The 19,747-nt window shown below is 42.5% G+C and overlaps 2 protein-coding genes across 3 annotated transcripts; both read left to right on the top strand.

Annotated features, from left to right (window-relative positions):
- Positions 1-276: 276 nt before the first annotated feature.
- On the top strand, positions 277-5,405 carry calm2a (calmodulin 2a (phosphorylase kinase, delta)). Of its 2 annotated transcripts, XM_020481558.2 has the most exons (6): positions 277-621; positions 1,509-1,539; positions 3,647-3,790; positions 3,871-3,977; positions 4,052-4,187; positions 4,278-4,898. In XM_020481558.2, exons 1-6 carry the CDS (start codon positions 619-621, stop codon positions 4,304-4,306), a joined length of 450 nt encoding a protein of 149 aa, XP_020337147.1. In that variant the 5' UTR covers positions 277-618; the 3' UTR covers positions 4,307-4,898. The 2 variants fall into 2 exon arrangements, with proteins under 2 accessions (XP_020337147.1, XP_031679251.1); XM_031823391.1 differs by having other exon boundaries at positions 539-621; positions 1,509-3,790; positions 4,278-5,405.
- A 3,586-nt stretch (positions 5,406-8,991) lies between these two features.
- stpg4 (sperm-tail PG-rich repeat containing 4) lies at positions 8,992-13,915 on the top strand. Its single transcript, XM_020479931.2, has 7 exons — positions 8,992-9,139; positions 9,462-9,518; positions 9,776-10,027; positions 10,194-10,258; positions 10,499-10,544; positions 12,354-12,458; positions 12,926-13,915. Exons 1-7 carry the CDS (start codon positions 9,065-9,067, stop codon positions 13,034-13,036), a joined length of 711 nt encoding a protein of 236 aa, XP_020335520.1. The 5' UTR covers positions 8,992-9,064; the 3' UTR covers positions 13,037-13,915.
- Positions 13,916-19,747: the final 5,832 nt, after the last annotated feature.

The following is a 19,747-nucleotide window of genomic DNA, read 5'->3' as shown; positions in this document are numbered from 1 at the left end:
TGGATCATGGAGTCTGTGCAATGTATATTATAATAATGAGCAGCTCTCTGAAACGGAATGCATGTCACTTCCATCTACAGCCTTATGTATGATATTCAATCTACGAGATCATTCCTACACTACAGACTGCTACATCTTCTATGCTTTGCCTGTGGCAATTCCATGTCTGTGTGGACTACAATGCAGCCGCAGACCAAATCCAAGCAGTGACGCATTGCAGGTACAAACCCACCAATCAGAGCTAGCTATTTCATCCAACTACGTCTTGTACTTTTCACTGACTAGCAGAAAGTATACATGCGCACTTAGCTAGTTCAGTATGCTACAGGCACTTTTTTGTTTATATATTGGGATATAAATTAATGTCGGGAAAATATTTACAGAGTCGAGGTCATTTTACATTTCATATCATTTTTGAATGCTAATAAATGCGTGATTTTACTAATTGAGAAAATGACGAGAAACGAAGTTGGCGGAGGGATAGCACATGGGGGAGGAGTTAAAGAACAACCGTTAAAGGCGCGTCAAACTGTCTTTCAGACAGTGCGTTCCGCGAGGTTGCAAGTTTAGCGACCAAAAAATTGTTTTCTATATCCCGCTGTTACTCGGTATATCGCAATGGTAAGTGAAGCAAGTCACGTTCTTTCTCGTTTATGTTTCAGCGATTATCCTTACGTCTTTTTCTTGACAGCCATACTGCGTTTGAATGGCCAAACCTTGTTTTGTCGCCGCGGGAATTAATTCATAGGTACCGGCGTTGTCTTGAGTCAGTTACTAAAGAAATCTCATCTCTTAGAATTATACAAACTGGTAGTCACTGTGCAATGTTGATTGTTATTAGCCAGCTAACTGGTTAGAAAAGACTTAACGTTCGCAAAGATTACCGCCAATTTGGTGTAGCTAGGTAACGCTTTCATTTACAATGTAATCAACCTTGTAGGCATCAAAACGAGAGCGACCTGGCTAGGTCAAATAGGGGTACCTGGCTGACATGCGAACTACTTGAGATGTTAGCTACAGTAACTAGATAACTTTTTAACAGTTACTGCAACTAGCTAGCTAACGTCATGGATCACGGCCGATAGAACAGCTAACTTTACGTAGCTAAAGTAACGTTAGCTAATGTTTCCGTGAACCTTAGTCTTGGCGATGCTCTCGCAAGTCTGCAAAAAATGTGATTATTTTACTTAGTTACCAGGAGTGTTTTATAGCTAGTTGGTTAACTACTAACCCAGCCACTCAAGGGTTGAAGTATAGATCATGCTAAAGTTAATCTATGGTTGAAGGTTGCTTCTGGCATTGGGTAGCAAGCGGGATAAGACATGTTAGTTTACGTTCTAGCTTCATAGCTAGCAGTAGCTATATTTCTGAATGTTGGCTAATGTGACTATACATAGAACTGCAGGATAACTTTGTAGATGGCCAGAGCTAACGTTAAGGTTGACTCAGTAGTCAGCTACTTCACATGTGGCCCAGTTTTAAATTCCCTCTCCTTTCCCCCCCCCCAGGCTGATCAGCTAACAGAGGAGCAGATTGCCGGTAAGACAGCATTGTATTCATCTGGTCCCTACCCTGACACGTGGCCCACTGTGGCTCCCCCCACCTACCCGGCATTGGATTTATATTTTTGCCTTTTAAGGCTTTCGTTGGACAAGCTGGTCATAAAACAAGAATTAGACAGGCCTTAAGCCCCAGTCTACAGGACTCACTCATGGAACGTGACACACTTTGCATTTTTATGGTTTCCATGTCACAAATGATGTAATCAGAAAGTGATCATAAGGTCCCATGCCTTGATCAACTGCCAGACTGTGCTGGCGGCAGCCTTTGACATGGGTGTGTCCTCTCGCTGTTGAATGGAATGCGGCTAGCTAGTTAATGACAGGAATGCTGACAATCGTGCCTTTTCCGCCAGTAAAAATAAACTCTTGCCGTAAATGCCGGTATCAAGGAACTTAAACTGGTGTGCTCTTCTGAGATTTCCCTGTTGTGGCTCCCCTCCAGGACAGTGATGAATCATGGGGAAGTCATGCCTCGTTTGTAGTGGTTTTCACTTCACTAGCCACTTAAGTTGACATGACACGTGTTTTGGTCTTCAGCTTTCAGAAAATGCTGATGGATTTATTTCATAGTTGTGTAAAGAGAAGCACATTTTACTGCTAACTGCTTAGACTCAAAATAAGGCTGTAGAAATGGACTGTTAACCTTTTCCTCTTCCCCTGATACATGCATGCGTACTATGCATGCATACAAGTACTGTACTTTTTTCACTAAGTGCTGGCAATTGTTTTACAGTCAAGGCTATTATTGAGCATGCAATTTTTAAATTTCAAACATTGCCAAAATGCAACTCGTGGATCCCTGGTCTAAATTGTGACTAATGCTAGCAGTTACAGATGAGTCTACTGAAGAGGTGGAATCTAATAGCAACTATGATGTTTTTTTTTTTAATGACTATGAAAACCAATAACAGGACAGACATGCTGGTAGTGGCATGAGGAAGTCTGTATAAAATTGTTTCTATGGATGGATTTTCACATGGTCGCCTGTGCATTTGACTAGGAGGGTTGCTTTACGAGTTGACATTGAGAAGTAAAAATGGGTCCTTTATAATCGTGGCCACAAGTTAGCATGTGATAGCATTTGAAATTATTTGTTGTGTAATGACTGGGCTTACAAAAGCAGATTTCACCCCAGTAGGCTTTTTGAGGAGCTACTCGAGCTGTTGGACAAATCATAGGCTATTCCTCTTCAAACTAGGCTCTGTTTGCGTGTGGTAAATGAAATGCATGACCACTAACAAATACACATGTGCCAAGTTAATGCCACAATTTTGAAAAATATGCTGATAAGCATGGCTGGTCAAATGTATTTTTCAGTGGTTAACACTAACATCCCTATTGGTGTAAGCTTTCAAAGTCTAAATCCTGATTCATGGTGTTTGCTGAGGACATGCTACCTATCTAGAGCATCATTTGAAAATTGTCATTTGTAGGCAAGTGTCCCCTGACATACTGTCTTGTACAGTGTATTTCAAAGGACTTCACTAACGTTTAGGCTTATTTTTCTGTTTGGTATAGTGGAGGCAATTAGGGTGTTTGTAGACCCATAAGGATTTCTTGACAGTGGCAGAAAGTATTTATTACCCAATACCCCTGCAACAAAGACATTTCCTCTATCACAAAGTACTTTCAACTGCAGGCCACGTCTTGGTTTTCCCAACTCTGACAAGCTGCTGCATGCCGCAACTGCTCAACAAAGCTCCTGGCAAACAGCTTGTCATTCATTCTGCTTCCTATCCTCCCGTTGCTGTTTGTTCATGCCGTCGGTCCTTTGTGTGTAAACAAATGGCACAGTCGGTGTTGGAACACCCAAACGCTTATGGTAATGCAGCTAGCTGGTTTGTCATCTGGAACATGAGTGATGTATTACGTTTTGGGTGTTGAGCTGACATGGTTCAGGGTGGGGTGTATTGATGCAGAGTTTTCAAGGAGCTGATATTTATTCAGAACATTCTCCCTGTTAATGTTGAGTTTAATAGTGCCTTTTTTCTCTTTCTCCCCCTCAAAGTCTTTGTTTCCTGTGTCACGTCTTCCTCTTGAACTGCCAACAGGTGACCTCACTGTTTGTTTCATTCTCTCTGCAGAGTTCAAAGAGGCTTTCTCGCTCTTTGATAAGGATGGCGACGGCACCATCACCACCAAAGAGCTGGGAACCGTGATGCGCTCTCTGGGCCAGAACCCCACAGAGGCTGAGCTGCAGGACATGATCAACGAGGTGGACGCTGATGGTGAGGAGCCAGCTCTGACGCAACACCTCTTGTGGCACTGCACACAAGATATTCTTTAAGCCCATTTGTTCCCTCTCCAGGTAATGGAACGATAGACTTCCCAGAGTTCCTGACCATGATGGCGAGAAAGATGAAGGACACAGACAGCGAGGAGGAGATCAGAGAAGCGTTCCGTGTCTTTGACAAGGTAACACTCCCATCTGCCTTCGTCCTGACAACGATTGGGTTAGTGCTCTTCAACCAACGTGTGCTCTGCTCTAGGATGGGAATGGTTACATAAGTGCTGCTGAGCTGCGCCATGTGATGACAAACCTTGGGGAGAAGCTGACCGATGAGGAAGTTGATGAGATGATCCGAGAAGCAGACATTGATGGAGATGGCCAGGTCAATTATGAAGGTTGGTACAAAATATGAATTAAACAGGTGGAAGAACCCACTTTTGGACATAGAAAGAGTAACATTGGCTCTTTATTTCTCTCCCTTGCAGAGTTCGTACAAATGATGACGGCGAAGTGAAGGCCTTGTACAGATGTTGTATAAATAACTTGCCTTTTTTTTCTGTGGAATTTATCTGTAAAATCTTAATATCCCCCCCTCCCTGCTGTCCAAAGGAACTGCATGTAAACTGCATAGGCTCCGAGTCCCCATGTCCCTTTCTTTTGCTGTCCTCGTGTTTTGGAGTGACGGTGTGGTTGTTCAAACGGGTGCCTGTCGCAGCCCCAGGGGTTGGCGAGCGCTTAGAATTGTCACGTCGGCTCCGTTCTGGACGCGTGGCAACATTGGTGACCTGTCACTTGGGGCAGCTATGTTGCCATGGAAATGGCCTAGAGGAGTAACACTGCATGGACTACGGACAAAGTGTATATGGAAATCTCTCAGCATTGCACTACTGCAAAGAATTTAAAAAAAACTACACAGGTGTATCTTGTAGGTACACTTAAACTCTTTTTGTATCTGCTGTTCTTTACCAGAAAATTACTTTGTTTTAATCTTACTATGCTTTTTAATGTTTTACTCACTACTTTTTTATGGCCTTTGGCCATGCTTCAAATAATCCATTCCAAGTTGTATATTTTTGTTTTCCAATAAAATTTACAATTTACCCAGATTTGAAAATTGTCTTTTCTCAACCGTAATGGATTGTTGCTGTTGTGTAATAGTGATCTTTTGTATGAAGGAAAGCTGTTTGTTTTGATAAACATTCATTTAGCATAGGCCTTGATATTTACTAACGTGATCAGGTAAATTCCATGAGCACAGAATGTCTCAGCCAATGCCTCTTAACTTTCAGCTAAGCTCTGATCAAATTTGTAGTCCTTTAAAATTAAATTGACTTGATGGATCAAAGGATTATATTTCTAATATTAGTTTATCAATTTACTGTCCAGGTCTTTTGCTAACTGGCGGCATTATCTGATCATATTGGCTTGGTACTAGGCAGAAGTTGACTGCCTTGTGTCTTTGGCACAAGTCTTCATCACGAGATGCTTGAATCGCAGGTATGCATGTTGGCACAAAGGCTGTAAATGGAACAGCGCTCATTTGTTAAATGTTGAACTTGTTAATTTGCAGAGATGCTAAGTTTGACGATGAAATAAAGCTATTGTGTAACTCACCTGTGCTTCTTGATCCTCTGTACTGGTCACCCTGCATGGTGACTTACTGAAGTTCTAGTTAACGGTCAATCAGGAATTACCATACAGCACTTTGACGAGTGGGCCTGGAAAGGTTGCTCTTTGTCAGCAAGGCAATAGGATTACTCAATAACATACTTTTGAGAACCCTAAGTATGACAGTGCACAAAAATGCATTTGACACCTGTGTTTCTCACCTTGAGAGGGTAGTATATGGTGAGACCAGCTCTAAAAATGATCATAAACTTGTTTTTCCTTCTCAGTAAGGTGTTGAATGTGTGACTTGTTATCCAGTTTAATGAGATGCAAATCTGCAGATGGTCTTGACAGATTTGACAAGATTAAACCTTGGATCGTGTGTTCCTTTTTTAGTCTAACATTCTGCTGACCCAGAAGATTTGGTGATCTTGCTCTGAGGCCAAAGTGAGTTAAGTCTAATCAGGTCAATACCCCCAAGGCCATGGGCAAATGAAGGCTCAGAGGAAGGAGAGGACCATCAGTGAATTTCATAAATGAGAAACACTAAAGTTAACCTTTTTAGATAATACTATACCAAATATAATTGTCACCAAATAATTTAAACACTTTTGAAATAAAGGTCTTACATTAGCCTCAGCAGCACTCTGTAGGGTAGCACCATGGTGTAGCTAGAGGACAGCTAGCTTCTGTCCTCCTCTGCTTACATTGACTTCAATATTGAAACCTAGGAGGCTCATGGTTCTCACCCCCTTCCATAGACTTAAATACTAATTATGACAACTTCAGGAGGACGTTGCAGCATAAGCTCTTCCAGCATCTTGGCGATGCTCTCGCAAGTCAGCAAAAATGTGATTATTTTACTTAGTTTCCAGGAGTGTTTTATAGCTAGTTGGCTAACTACTAACCCAGCCACTCAAGGGTTGAAGTATAGATCATGCTAAAGTTAATCTATGGTTGAAGGTTGCTTCTTACAGGGCTCTCTCATCTTTTTAAGTGGGAGAACGTGCACAATTGGTGGCTGACTAAATACTTTTTTGCCCCATTGTATATCATCCTCCCTCATCTTAAACAGCACCAACCGCCACTGCCGCAGGCCCGATGATATTCCAGGGTGAACTGCCACAATGATTACCGTCCTGTAGCATCCGTAAGTGCTTTGATAGGCTGGTTATGGCACACACCAACAATTTGCATACTGCCCCAACAGATCCATAGACAACACCATCTCAATTGCACTCCACACTGCCCTCAACCACCTAGATAAGAGCAATACCTATATGACAATGCTGTTGCATTGGCTACATCTCAGCGTTCAACACCATTGTCCCCTCCAAGCTCGTCACCAAGCTTAGGACCTTGGGACTGAACACTTCCCTCTGCAACTGGATTGTGGACTTTCTGACGGGCCAACCCCGAGTGGTGAGGGTAGGCAACATCACCTCCGCCACACTGACCCTCAACACGGGGACCCCACAGGGGTGTGTACTTAGTCCCCTCCTGTACTCCCTGTTCACTCACGACTACAACACCATCATCCACATCGACGGGGCTGCAGTGGAGCTGGTCGAGAGCTTCAACTCCTCGGTGTCCAAATCACACACAAGTTCTGAAGCTGTACCATTGAGAGCATCTTGACTGGCTGCATCACTGTTTGGTATGGCAATAGCACCTCCCTCGATCACATGGCTCTACAGAGGGTGGTGCGGACTCCCGAATAACATCACTGGGGCCGAGCTCCCTGCCATCCAGGACCTTTATATCAGGTGTTGTGGAAGGAAGGCCTGGAAAATCGTTAAAGACTCCAACCACCCAAAGCCATAGACTGTTCTCTCTGCTACCGCAAGGCAAGCGGTTACCGGCGTATCAAGTCTGACACCAACAAGCTCCTGAACAGCTTCTATCCCCATGCCATAAGACTGCTAAATAGCTAACTAAATAGCTTCAAGGACTATCTGAGTTGACCTTTGTATTTTATTCTTGATTTTGCACTGTCTCTATGTATCAGTGTGTCTTGCGTCCCTCCCCTTGCCCCAGTGACAATAGTCACCTTCAAAGCATCGTTATCTTTCGCCCCACAAAAGCCGCGACCCTTGCAGAGCAAGGGAAACAGCTACGTCAAGGTCTCAGAGCATGTGACATCACGCTAACACTGTTAGCGTGCATTGCTAAATAGCTAGCCATTTCACACCGATTACATCTAAACACTCATAGGGCCCTACACGCTATGCACACTGATACTCCAACACAAATACAAACACTCACTCTATAATTTGCTGACACACACACATAAAACGCACATACATTTATACTGACTCTACACACACCCACTCACATACAATCATCATATAGGCTGCTGCTACTCTGTTTCTCATATATCCTGATGCTTAGTCACCATACCTCTATACATATCTACCTCTATCGATCCAGTATCCCTGCACATTGTAAATATGGTACTGGAAATGACCCTGTGTATAGTATGTTTACTTACTTTATCATGTTCTTCTGATTTCTTATATTATTTCTTATTGTGTGTTTTTGTTCTACCTTGTTATTTTTAGTCTTACAATGTTATTGATTAATGCATCGTTGGGGTTAGAGCTTGCAATAAAGGCCTTTCACTGTACTTGTGCATGTGACATTAAAAACATGAAACATGACATGAGACTCCCTTGACAAGCAGTGTAAACATGAATTCCTGGCTACTTGAAATCATATGCTCCATGTAGCTTAGCAACGGGGCAGAACATTTTGCTTCTGCTCCCACAAATATCTTAGCAGGCTCTCCAATCTAGATTATGTTTTTTAGTTCTGGTTCATAGTGTGTTGCACAGCACTTACACTGCATATCACTCAGCTGTATGTGCTATGAGGCGAAGAAAGTTTGGACTAGGCCACTAGAGACAAGTGCTTATAATATAGGGGGCCCCTTACTTTAGTTATTCAACCTGGCCATAACCCTCTGAGAAGAAATCTGATATAATGTCTAATAAGAACTACTAACTTTATTTTACGATGGGTTTTCATACATACATGATGTGTCTATATGACCAAGTGTGCTATGCATCTAGTAATAGCTGCATACCACTCATTCTCACTGATACTCTGTGGCTGCGTTTACACAGGCAACCCAATTCTGATCTGTTTTTCACAAATTGGTATTTTGACCAATCACATCAGATCTTTTTCAGAGCTGATCTGATTGGTCAAAATACAGATTAGTGAAAAAAATAACAGAATTGGGCTGACTGTCTAAGCACAGCCATTCACACTTATTTAAAAATCCAGATGGGATTACAACTAACCTGCCAAAAAGTAGCTTAAAGATAATTGTCACACCATAACATATTATCCTATTGTGACATGCCACTAGGAAACCATTTATGACACATTTTTAACCTGGTCGTGCAGTAGGCCTGTGTGACGTTACAAAGGGAACACTGGCACAGTAACTATGACAATATTCATTTGTGTCATTATCAACATCTTAAACTTTGACCTGGGTCACACAGTGTCTGCTGCATCTCACAGTGTCAGCCTGTTGAAAAATGGATTGTTGGTGGGGCTGCTACTAGTAACAGTCACGGTCTGAGAAGCTGCAACTTTATCTCTGTGAGAGCAAACAGCCGACGGCGAAGAACATACACACAGTACTGGGAAAACAATGACCGTAGGAAAGAATATGTCCAAAGTTAGTGACATATCCCGCGATGGTGCATCATGCAGGACAGAGGAGAGGGTAAGCTTGAGACTAGTCAGTGTTATTTTGTATCTTTGTCATGAGAAAAGAGGTTTGTTGAGAGCAGAAATAGCCTGTGAAGTGTTATCATCTTTGCAGTCAGGAGGAGTTGGCAGTCATAGGATATTATGACTGTACACTGAAGTTGGATTCAGTCTCTTGGCAAAGAAATACAGTAGCTATAGGTATTCATGACTAAAATGTCACTAAAATGTAGAGGTAGATGTAGAAATAAATTAAGTCGGTTATTTTGTCACATATTCCTAAAAATACAGTCCATAAACAAGCCTTTTTTACTGTTTGGTCTATCTTGCATCTACAGGGCAATGAGAAAGGGGACCAGTGTGACAGAGGCAGATGGTGGATGGGTACTTTGAAAGTAGGTATTTTCAGAGGGGAAACAACAACAGTTGGTTTCAGTCAAGCATCTTCACACAGTTTTACTATTAAGATTATGGAATTATGTAGAATTTATGTAATATTAAAAGATTAGATAAAACTCTCTATCCAGTGCATTTAAAGATGATGCTGTCCAAAAATGCCTTCTCAATCTCCTTTTCCCGTATATGCGGGAAATCATGTGTGCAGGAGATATTTTTCAAAAAATAAATTTTCCTCTCATTCGCATCCCTCCAGGATACGCCCATCCCTGGGAGTTACCACATCCGGGACTTCATTGAGGAGGCTGGCCTGAACCCGGTCCGTAGGACGTATGGCTTTAAGGGTACGGGGAGAGACACCAAGATGCAGATGCGTAAGGGGGACTTACTGCTGCCGGGAGCCTATTGCTTCACTGATTCCACCCAGGAGGCCCTCCAATGCCAGGCCTCCTACTCCTTTAAGAGCTGCCCCCGCCCAAAAAACTACACTCTGGGTATCCGCGACAAGGTGGGGAGAGGATGGGAAGGGGACAAGAGGAGGGGGACCAGGGGAGGTGGTGTGGGGAAAAGGAGGCGTGGAGAAGGGGCTGTTATCAGCATTCATGTATCTTCTAATAATGCAGTTTTATTTGACCTTTTAACCTGCATGTTTTATATTGTCCATCTTTGTCCAGGAAATAGACCTTTCACCATGCCACTACAATGTGACCCAGAAACCAGTGCCCAAGATACCCTGCAAGTAAGCACCTGTCCTGCACAATCTATCATCATTTTTACACTTTCAACTCATCCTTTGAATCACAGCAAGCAGACTGCCTCTGATTCATCTCCTTGATATATGAATCATCCCCTTGATATCTTTTTCCTGTACAAATAACCACCTGACCTCTCCTTTCCAGTACCACACAACAGGTCTGGCCTCTTCTCTACAGCACCTATTCTCCTCTCGAACCACTCTCTCTCTCTTCTCTCCTTGCAGACACGTGATGTTTCGTTCGGCAGTGCAGCGTGCCAGCTTTCTGCCTGTGAGTATCTAGTCTCCACTAGCTATGACTAAGCCAATTACGTTGCCAACAAGGGCCTGCAGACCTACGTGTTTCAGTCGGTTTGGTTATGACACCCATAACCGAGTCTGTTAGAGACCTACAGTATGTTATGGAGGTTACGGTATATTATCTCTGACCGCGTTTGATGCCTATTATGGCACTGTGTTGATTAATGTTTCATGTTCGGTTGCACTGTGTGTGCTGCAGTATGCAGCAAGTGCGTCCGCACATATTTGAGCGGTGTTGGCAGCTCTCTCGCGTTAACAGAGAAGGAAATGTGTTGGGACATCTCAAGGGTGCCATTACTATGTAGTAGGGAGCTTTTTTTCACCGCTACTGGTGTGTCAGGGCTCGTCCAAAGCAAGTTTATTGTCAAAGGTTAAACAGTTCAACAAGTCCCGTGGCAATCATATTTGTAGCCACAGCCATTCAGACAGCTGTCTGCTTGACGAATTGAAGCAGGTTCGCCATATATCAGGGGGTCAAGGGTCACAGAGTCTTAATGTTTTACACTGAAAATAGTCAGCCAGCGAATCCCTATCAATCTCATTGAAATGAGCAACGGAGGATTTTTTTGGTGATTTCTCTTTGCAGGCTCCAAATGTGAAATAGATTTTCACATATTCACATAGAAATATCCCCAGGGTTTAAGGCATTGCAAACTCAACAAAGAGTTTTTTTTTCTTTTTCTCGTGATTTGACTTAATTTCTTCATCCTCGGGCCTAAATGTGCCCCAGATTTGTTTGTGTGCACTGTGCAGTGTCTGTGCAGATGCAACTCCGAACAAACCATGTTTGGAGGCTTTATTTTATTTATTCCTATCTGGTATCATCTATATAAAATCTTTATTGTTTGGCCATGGCCTCTGATAAAGTTTTGTGGTCGAAGAGAACAGCTCGGGGTATCTGCACTATGCACACGTGGCGTATCTATGGGAATAGAGGTGTCGAGGACCTCCGCTGCGGCATGGTCCTTCTTGATACACATAATTAATGTGCGGCATGGGCCAGTTATCTGTGCCACACCGGGAGAATGTGGCGCTCGCTCCGACAGCGGCAAAAAGTAGGCCAGGCGCCTTGCACAGAGGCAGATCACCAGGACAGCTCATCATGGGCAGGCGAGTGTGCTTTGGTCCTCTGTGTCCTTTCTAAAAGCTCCTGTGAAATACACCTGCATTAACACCTTCGCCGCAGATCAGCTCCCCTGAGGGCTGGCGGGCAGGCGAGGGTGGGGGGGTGGGGATCAAGTGAACTTGCCCAGCGCAATCAAATGGCAAATAATGATAGCTATAGCCAGCTAGTCTGAGCTCAGGGACATAGAAAGGCTGCTTTTCTTCTTCTTCTCTCGTTCTTTGTGCTATGAATCACCGCATCAGGAGGGCTGGGGATGGATTACCGGCTCAGCGACGTAAAAACGTTTTATGTCAGGAACGGGAAAGGCTAGGATAGGCTGTGTGCTATTTTCTGCTTGTGGCCAACACCGTGTGTTAGTGGGCAGCAGGGGAAAATGAGAGCTGGAAGCTATTGAAATAAAGTCGTTTGAACCTCACGTAATTCATATAACGTATATGCCGTGGATCAAGTATAAATAAGCCATACAATGTGAACTGCCTCACTGATCCAACTTCCAGCTTTAGACCTTGAATACTTATGCAATCGGGATTCGTGCCAGTAAATAATCCTCAAGACAACCATTCAACCGTGGTCCCTCTGAGCAGTTTTCTTTGCCTGTGTGAGTGAGTTGGCCTATTGTAAATAGTGAATCAAATGGTTCCTGTTTGTGTTCAGAGAGAGGGCCCTGCTCCTGGACATTACAACATAAGGACGGGCCCGACCATAGGAGTCACGTCCTGTTTCAGATCCACTGTGCCCCGTCTTCACAGTGTGCGCTCGGTGAGCTCACGCACGCGCACGCGCACACACACACACACACACACACATACACACATACACACACACACACACACACACACACACACACACACACACACACACACACACACACACACACACACACACACACACACACACACACACACACACACACACACACACACACACACACACACACACACACACACACACACACACACACACTCACACTCACACTCACACTCACACTCACACTCACACTCACACTCACACACTCACACACACAGAGTCACCTTCATCACCATTGAGAGTAGTCACACTCTCCTAAGCATAATGTCACTTCAGATAGTTATAAAAATGTAAACAGAAACGGTCATTTTTAATGCTTGGTATGGTATGCTATTCTCTCTTCCACAGTAATGATACGTGAAGACCGAGCTAGCTGTGCTTTTTTTAGTGAGTGTTTGTTTGTTGACCTTGTTTGGCAGAGGACTCCAGGACCGGGGACTTATGAGCCGTCCTGGCAGATGGGTCACCGTCTGGGGACTGAGGCCAACATGGGCAGGGCCCACGGTCTCTTCTTCCGCAATGTCTTCTAGATCGTCCAACAGTGTCATCCAGCCATCCCTTTTTATGACTCCCTGGTCCCCCCACTTCTACTGTCTGATAGAATGCACGTGGCACTGGGTGATCATGTTGCTTATTTTCTACCTGAGTAAAGAAAAAACCCTGATTTCGTTGTCAAATGCACTTGACTACATTTACCCACAAACGCATCTCTTACTATTGCCAGACACATTGGCCCACCATTATCAAAAACATTTGTTTTACCTTAGTAAATTTTTAGAGACACTAACCAGGGAAACTAAACAATATTAATCTGCATTGCAACGCTGGTTGACTAAGGGCTGGATTCAATCCGTAGAAGATCGGCGTTATAGCGGGATTGAAATTTAAAACCAGTGTTTTCACGGTTAAAAACGTCCGATCTTCGGCACTACGGATTGAATCCAGCCCTTTGTACTTCTGCCTACCCCAGTTTGTCTCCCCTCTCTCTCTCTGCTGGCAGCCTGTCTGGCAGGCTGTTGTGCCTCCACACTATCTGCTGTGTTATGCACTCGTGATTGAGGGGGGAAATGCAGTTCAGTCATCCATCACATGCACATAGCTGGCATGCTGCACATTCAACATTAGCGGAGCAGCCAGTGTCACACCACGAAAGGGCTATTCTTATCACTACCTATCCTTACTGTCAATGAAAAAAACTAACACGGGATAATGTTGGACTCAGGTTACACTAACATAGACCATAGCCTTGATAGGAATCAGGCCTGTGGAATGTAGGCCATGTAGTTGTTTAAAAAAAAACATTTTTTTTTTTTTTACAATAGATCGTTTCAGTCCTGGATGCTCCGATTGTCTGAAACCACATTACATTCTCATCAGATTGCTATGAGATAAAAAATAAATAAAAATAAAGTCAGGGAGTACTTGTTCTTGACGTCTTTTGAGACATCACTATGTATCTCACTCGTTCCATTGCCCTGTATAGATGTCAGTTCATAATGTCTGCATTCTCGCAATATTCCCAAATATATCCATAACGTCATTATCTTAGCACATCAGTTTAAACCTTCCAACACTTCACGTCCTTGTCTTCAGCTTGCGACACATACGAGCGGCTGAAGTGTTTCAAGTGCAGGGCTCTTATTGACGTTGTCATTGTGCAGGGGACTAAGGAGAACACTTTGAGGCTGACAGAAAGACATCCCTATTAACGGGCTATAAGCCCGGTCCTGTAAGTGGGTAAATCCATTTTTGAATTCAATCCCTTTTTGACAGCATCCCTTTGGATTTAAACAAAACTGTTGTTACATGTTTGCCAATGGAAGAAGTGATCAGAAAGTTACTTTTTGGACATGAATGCCAAAACATTCAGGAAATAAAAGGTGCTCAAAATTGACCCATTTTGCAATCCCCGCCATACCATGAGACATCCATGTCTTCATCACTGGAAAATATAAACAGTTGAGTTTGATATCATTTAAAACCTTACAAACATTTCTGGTGGATGCATCATCGCTGTAGGCTGTGGTCAGGTGTACACTATAGCCAGCCACTGGTAGGTTAGAGAAGCGAGCCAGAGGGTTGCTGGCATCATCCTAGTTACCATCACCCGTGCACAAGGCCCTAAACCCCCTACAATTGCTCCAGAGGCGCTGCACTGCGGATGACCCATTGCTTCCAATCCCTCGGGGTGTGTTTGTCTCAGGGGGTTGGCGTATGATCATAAAGACACATTTAAATTCTCTGCAAGTTAATTAACAATAAAATACATCTTATTTTACAATCCCTCAGGGTCATCATAACAACACTCTGATCTGTAACATATGCCCCATAGTGAGGACTTAGCACGACCCCTCTTTTAGGTCCTGAGTCAATGAAAGACATTGGTTAGGCTGACCACAATGCCTAGCACCATTTATACCTGCTTCTAACATGTGTCCTGATCTTGTCCACATTCCGATTGTGCCCACATTTTCAAACGTGTCACTTACATCATCCATCTGCTGTGTCTGCATTGTGACCAGATTTCCTGGTCCCTCCCCATATGCACATTATTTTACAGATATTCTTTCAAAATAAGATTTAATTTTAAGAAAAATGTATGCCATAAGCCAATGGTGCCACCTGTCAATGATTTTAGAAGGCAATATAATGATGATTTAAATGGTTTCACTGTCCAGATCCTGTGTCCAGACACAATGGGTCTCCGACTACCTCTGGAGGTGATCAGGAAATCTGATCACAATCAGATCACAATGTGTCTTTTGATTGTCTACACCCGTCAAACAAATGTGGGCACAATCAGAATGTGAACAATATCAGGACACAAAGGATGCATGCTAGAACCAGTTATAAACGGGGCTAGTGAGAAAAGGACAACATATGATTGACCCAGGATCAACCTCTCCAAAAAAATGCTGAATAAATGACTCTCAGAGAAGGTAAAGCATGCACCTAGGCCACTAGGCTACATTTTATTTTCTAGCAATTGCGTGACTTTGTGTTATCGAAAAGCAAAGGAAAGGAGATAAGCGTGTTCAATTGATCACCTCCTTCTAAACTCCATGTAAAATCCTCTTCAGGTTTTGAGGCAGTTGGGTTGGCTGCAGCCAAGGTTTATTGTGGGATTAAGTCCCTCACTTTCATTAGAAACCATCTAGTGTCAACAAGGACAACTAGGCAGAACAAGGACAACTAGGCAGAACAGACAACCCAAACATGACCTTCTGGTTTCTGGAATAGCTAAATGAATTCAGGATAATATTGGGAAGGCGACATGATAATGGATGTTTTTAAAATCCTCCAATCCATATAATTGGCAGCTTTGAACAGGAAGTGACCCGACATCAAACCGAGCAGTTCAAAGAAATTGCCATGCTATTTGTGTTTTCCATTGTTTGAGGTAAGGACGTCTGTCCTGAATTGGCTCATCTCTGGAGATACAACAACAAGCATCATCAGACACTCCACGGTCCACGTCACTCTAAAGATTGACGAACCCACGACGCCAAACGAGCGAAAACAGCCTTTGTTTACAACGCAATGAACCAAGATGGCCGCCCCCACACAATCTACTGCTGCTTCCTCCCTTCCTTGTATTACATGACCACCTTGAAAAACTCCAGCCCTCTCACGTAGCCCAAATGGTAAGACATGAAGACAGAGCTGTCATGGAGTATTGTTGTTCACTTGTGTCCTCTCCGGCAGGGTCACATCCATTCCCATCGCCACCACGGTGTTGACGGCTGGCTAAAGAATTCAGAAGACAGCATGACACCAAAGCAGATGACCAGGTTTCTCTTTACCATGTAATTGACAGGTGCGATAGGCCGACATTACAGCTCTATTAAATGACATATAAAAGTTTAATAAGGTTGAATAGGCTGCTGTTAGTGAAACAAGGGGTCATTGTTTATCCCGTAATGGCGCTGGCATGATGTTGGGCACATGGACAAGGGCCAAGGCTGTTTGAGGGCGATCAGGTGAGTCGGTTTGGTGAAATAGAACCCGGGGGGGGGGGGCAAGGTTGGTGATATCTCTGCTGCTGTAACTCATTTACATTAACTGGTTAACCTCAAAACGTTATCAAGGAGAAAACGTTTCAATTGGACATCTGCCGCTTCATTGGCTGCTGCCTCATGTGTCAACATTGTTTTAGAATGTATTGCTAGGTTGCCGGTTCCTTTACTGATTGTTAAAGAGATATAACCATCTAGGTTTATGTGAAAACCCACACCAATGACCAAACATAATTGCCCTCCAGGCCCTGAAGTTCAGATTGCCACACATGACCTATTGTTAGCATCCTCTCTATTAAAGGTCCAATGCAGCCGTTTTTATCTCAATATCAAATCCTTTCTGGGTAACAATTAAGTACCTTACTGTGATTGTTTTAAATTAAAATGGTCAAAAAGAGAAGAAAAAAATGCTTCTTAGCAAAGAACACTTTCTCAATCAATAATTTTGCTAGGACTGTCTGGAGTAGGGAGGGGAAAACCCAAAAATATCTGTTATTGGTCTATTAACAAATTTACGACATGATGATGTCACCAGGCAGGCCAAAACTACATCCCACCACAACAGGCTGAAATGTCAGGCAGTCATTTCAAATAGCTCTTACACTACAAGGGCATATTTTTGTTCAACCTCATAGTGTGGAAATATATATATATACACTACCATTCAAAAGTTTTGGGTCACTTAGAAATTTCCTTGTTTTTGAAAGATAAGCACATTTAGTTGTCTACACTATATTTCTGTTCAATTTGATGTTATTTTAATGGACAAAAAATGTGCTTTTGTTTCAAAAACTAGGACATTCCTAAGTGACCCAAAACTTTTGAATGGTAGTGTATACAGTAGCAGTCAAAAGTTTGGACACACCTACTCATTCAAGGGTTTTTCTTTATTTTTACTATTTTCTATATTGAAGAACACATATGGAAGCATGTAGTAACCCAAAAAGTGTTAAACAAATCAAAATATATTTTATCTTTGAGATTATTGATGTAATGATGGATTGTCATTACTCTTTGCCTATTTCAGCTGTTCTTGCCATAATATGGACTTGGTCTTTTACCAAATAGGGCTATCTTCTGTATACCAACCCTACCTTGTCACAACACAACTCAGACGCAATAAGAAGGAAAGAAATTCCACAAATTAAATTTTAACATACAGTTGAAGTCAGAAGTTTCCATACACTTTCGCCAAATACAGTTTTTTTTTAAAGTTTTTTATTTTTTTTACAATTCCTGACGTTTAATCCTAGTAAAAATTCCCTGACTTAGGTCAGTTAGGATCACCACTTTATTTTAAGAATGTGAAATGTCAGAATAATAATAGAGAGAATGATTTATTTCAGCTTTTATTTCTTTCATCACATTCCCAGTGGGTCAGAAGTTAACATACACTCAATTAGTATTTGGTAGCATTGCCTTTAAAATGCTTAACTTGGGTCAAACCAGACTTGTGGAGGTCTACAATTTTTTTTCTGGGGTCTTTGCTGATTTCTTTTGATTTTCCCATGATGTCAAGCAAAGAGGCACTGAGTTTGAAGGTAGGCCTTGAAATACATCCACAGGTACATCTCCAATTGACTCATATGATGTCAATTAGCCTATCAAAAGCTTCTAGAGCCATGACATAATTTTCTGGAATTTTCCAAGCTGTTTAAAGGCACAGTCAACTTAGTTTATGTAAACTTCTGACTCACTGGAATTGTGATACAGTGATTTATAAGTGAAAGAATCTGTCAACAATTGTTGGAAAAATTACTTGTGTCATGCACAAAGTAGATGTCCTAACCAACTTGCCAAAACTATAGTTTGTTAACAAGAAATTTGTGGAGTGGTTGAAAAACAAGTTTGAATGACTCCAACCGAAGTGTATGTAAACGTCCAACTTCAACTGTATACACACTACCGGTCAACATTTTTAGAACAACTACTCATTCAACGTCTTTTCTTTATTCTTAGTATTTTCTACATTGTAGAATAATAGTGAAGACAAAAAAAACACCTGTTAATTGAAATGCATTCCAGGTGACTACCTCGTGAAGCTGGTTGAGAGAATGCCAAGAGTGTGCAAAGCTGGCATCAAGGCAAAGGGTGGCTACTTTGAAGAATCTCAAATATAAAATATATTTTGATTTGTTTAACAGTTTTTTTGGTTACAACATGATTCCATATGTGTTATTTCATAGTTTTGATGTCTTCACTATTATTCTACAACGTAGAAAATAGTAAAAATATAGAAAAACCCTTGAATGAGTAGGTGTTCTAAAACTTTTGACCCGTAGTGTATATATATATATATATATATATAAATATATAAATAAATAAAACACAGGCAAATCACATTTGTGACTGCACTGGACCTTTAACTTCCCTCTGCCCTGCAATAACTCCCTGGATGTTGGCAGTCTCATAAGGTTGCTTCCTCTTTCTCCTGAATACCACCCCACATACAGTACAGTAAAGGGCTAATCATAGAAATCAAATTACTAGAACATTGCCGTGTTCTGGCGGTCTTTAAACTTCCTAGTAATTACATTTCTATAGGGACAAAACTCTTGGTATGCTTCATATGAGACAGTAGTACAGTTTTCTAAAATGTTGGTATCATACATTTTGGTACTGTGGTACCGGTACAACATGCAACACTACTTTTCCCCACTGAAACAACAGGCAGGCTGTAATAGGGGTGTAACTGGGCCCAGACACCTGACCCCCCTCTCAGCCCCAACAGTGCACAAGTAGAGCGACCAGGGACCTGGCCGCCCAGCCACCCCTGAGGGTAACCAGAGAACCCTGCCAAGGCCACCTGACATCACATGAAGCTGCCACACAGCAGACACAGCCACTGGGACCCACCTATACATAGGGGAGAGCAAAGACCTAGGGACAATCAGAGCTATTAAGAGACAATTCCGATGTCTCTGCAGACGTGCTACTCGCGACAACCACTGTGATTATTATTATTTGACCCTGCTGGTCATCTATGAACATTTGAACATCTTGGCCACGTTCTGTTATAATCTCCACCCAGCACAGCCAGAAGAGGACTGGCCAGCCCTCATAGCCTGCTTCCTCTCTAGGTTTCTTCCTAGGTTTTGGCCTTTCTAGGGAGTTTTTCCTAGCCACCGTGGTTCTACATCTGCATTGCTTGTTGTTCGGGGTTTTAGGCTGGGTTTCTGTACAGCACTTTGTGACATCAGCTGATGTAAGAAGGGCTTTATAAAC

The sequence above is a fragment of the Oncorhynchus kisutch genome, linkage group LG4, assembly GCF_002021735.2.
Source record: "Oncorhynchus kisutch isolate 150728-3 linkage group LG4, Okis_V2, whole genome shotgun sequence".
Lineage (NCBI taxonomy): Eukaryota > Metazoa > Chordata > Actinopteri > Salmoniformes > Salmonidae > Oncorhynchus > Oncorhynchus kisutch.
Note: the sequence above shows the minus strand (reverse complement) of the source record. Positions and strands in the feature narration are given on the sequence as shown.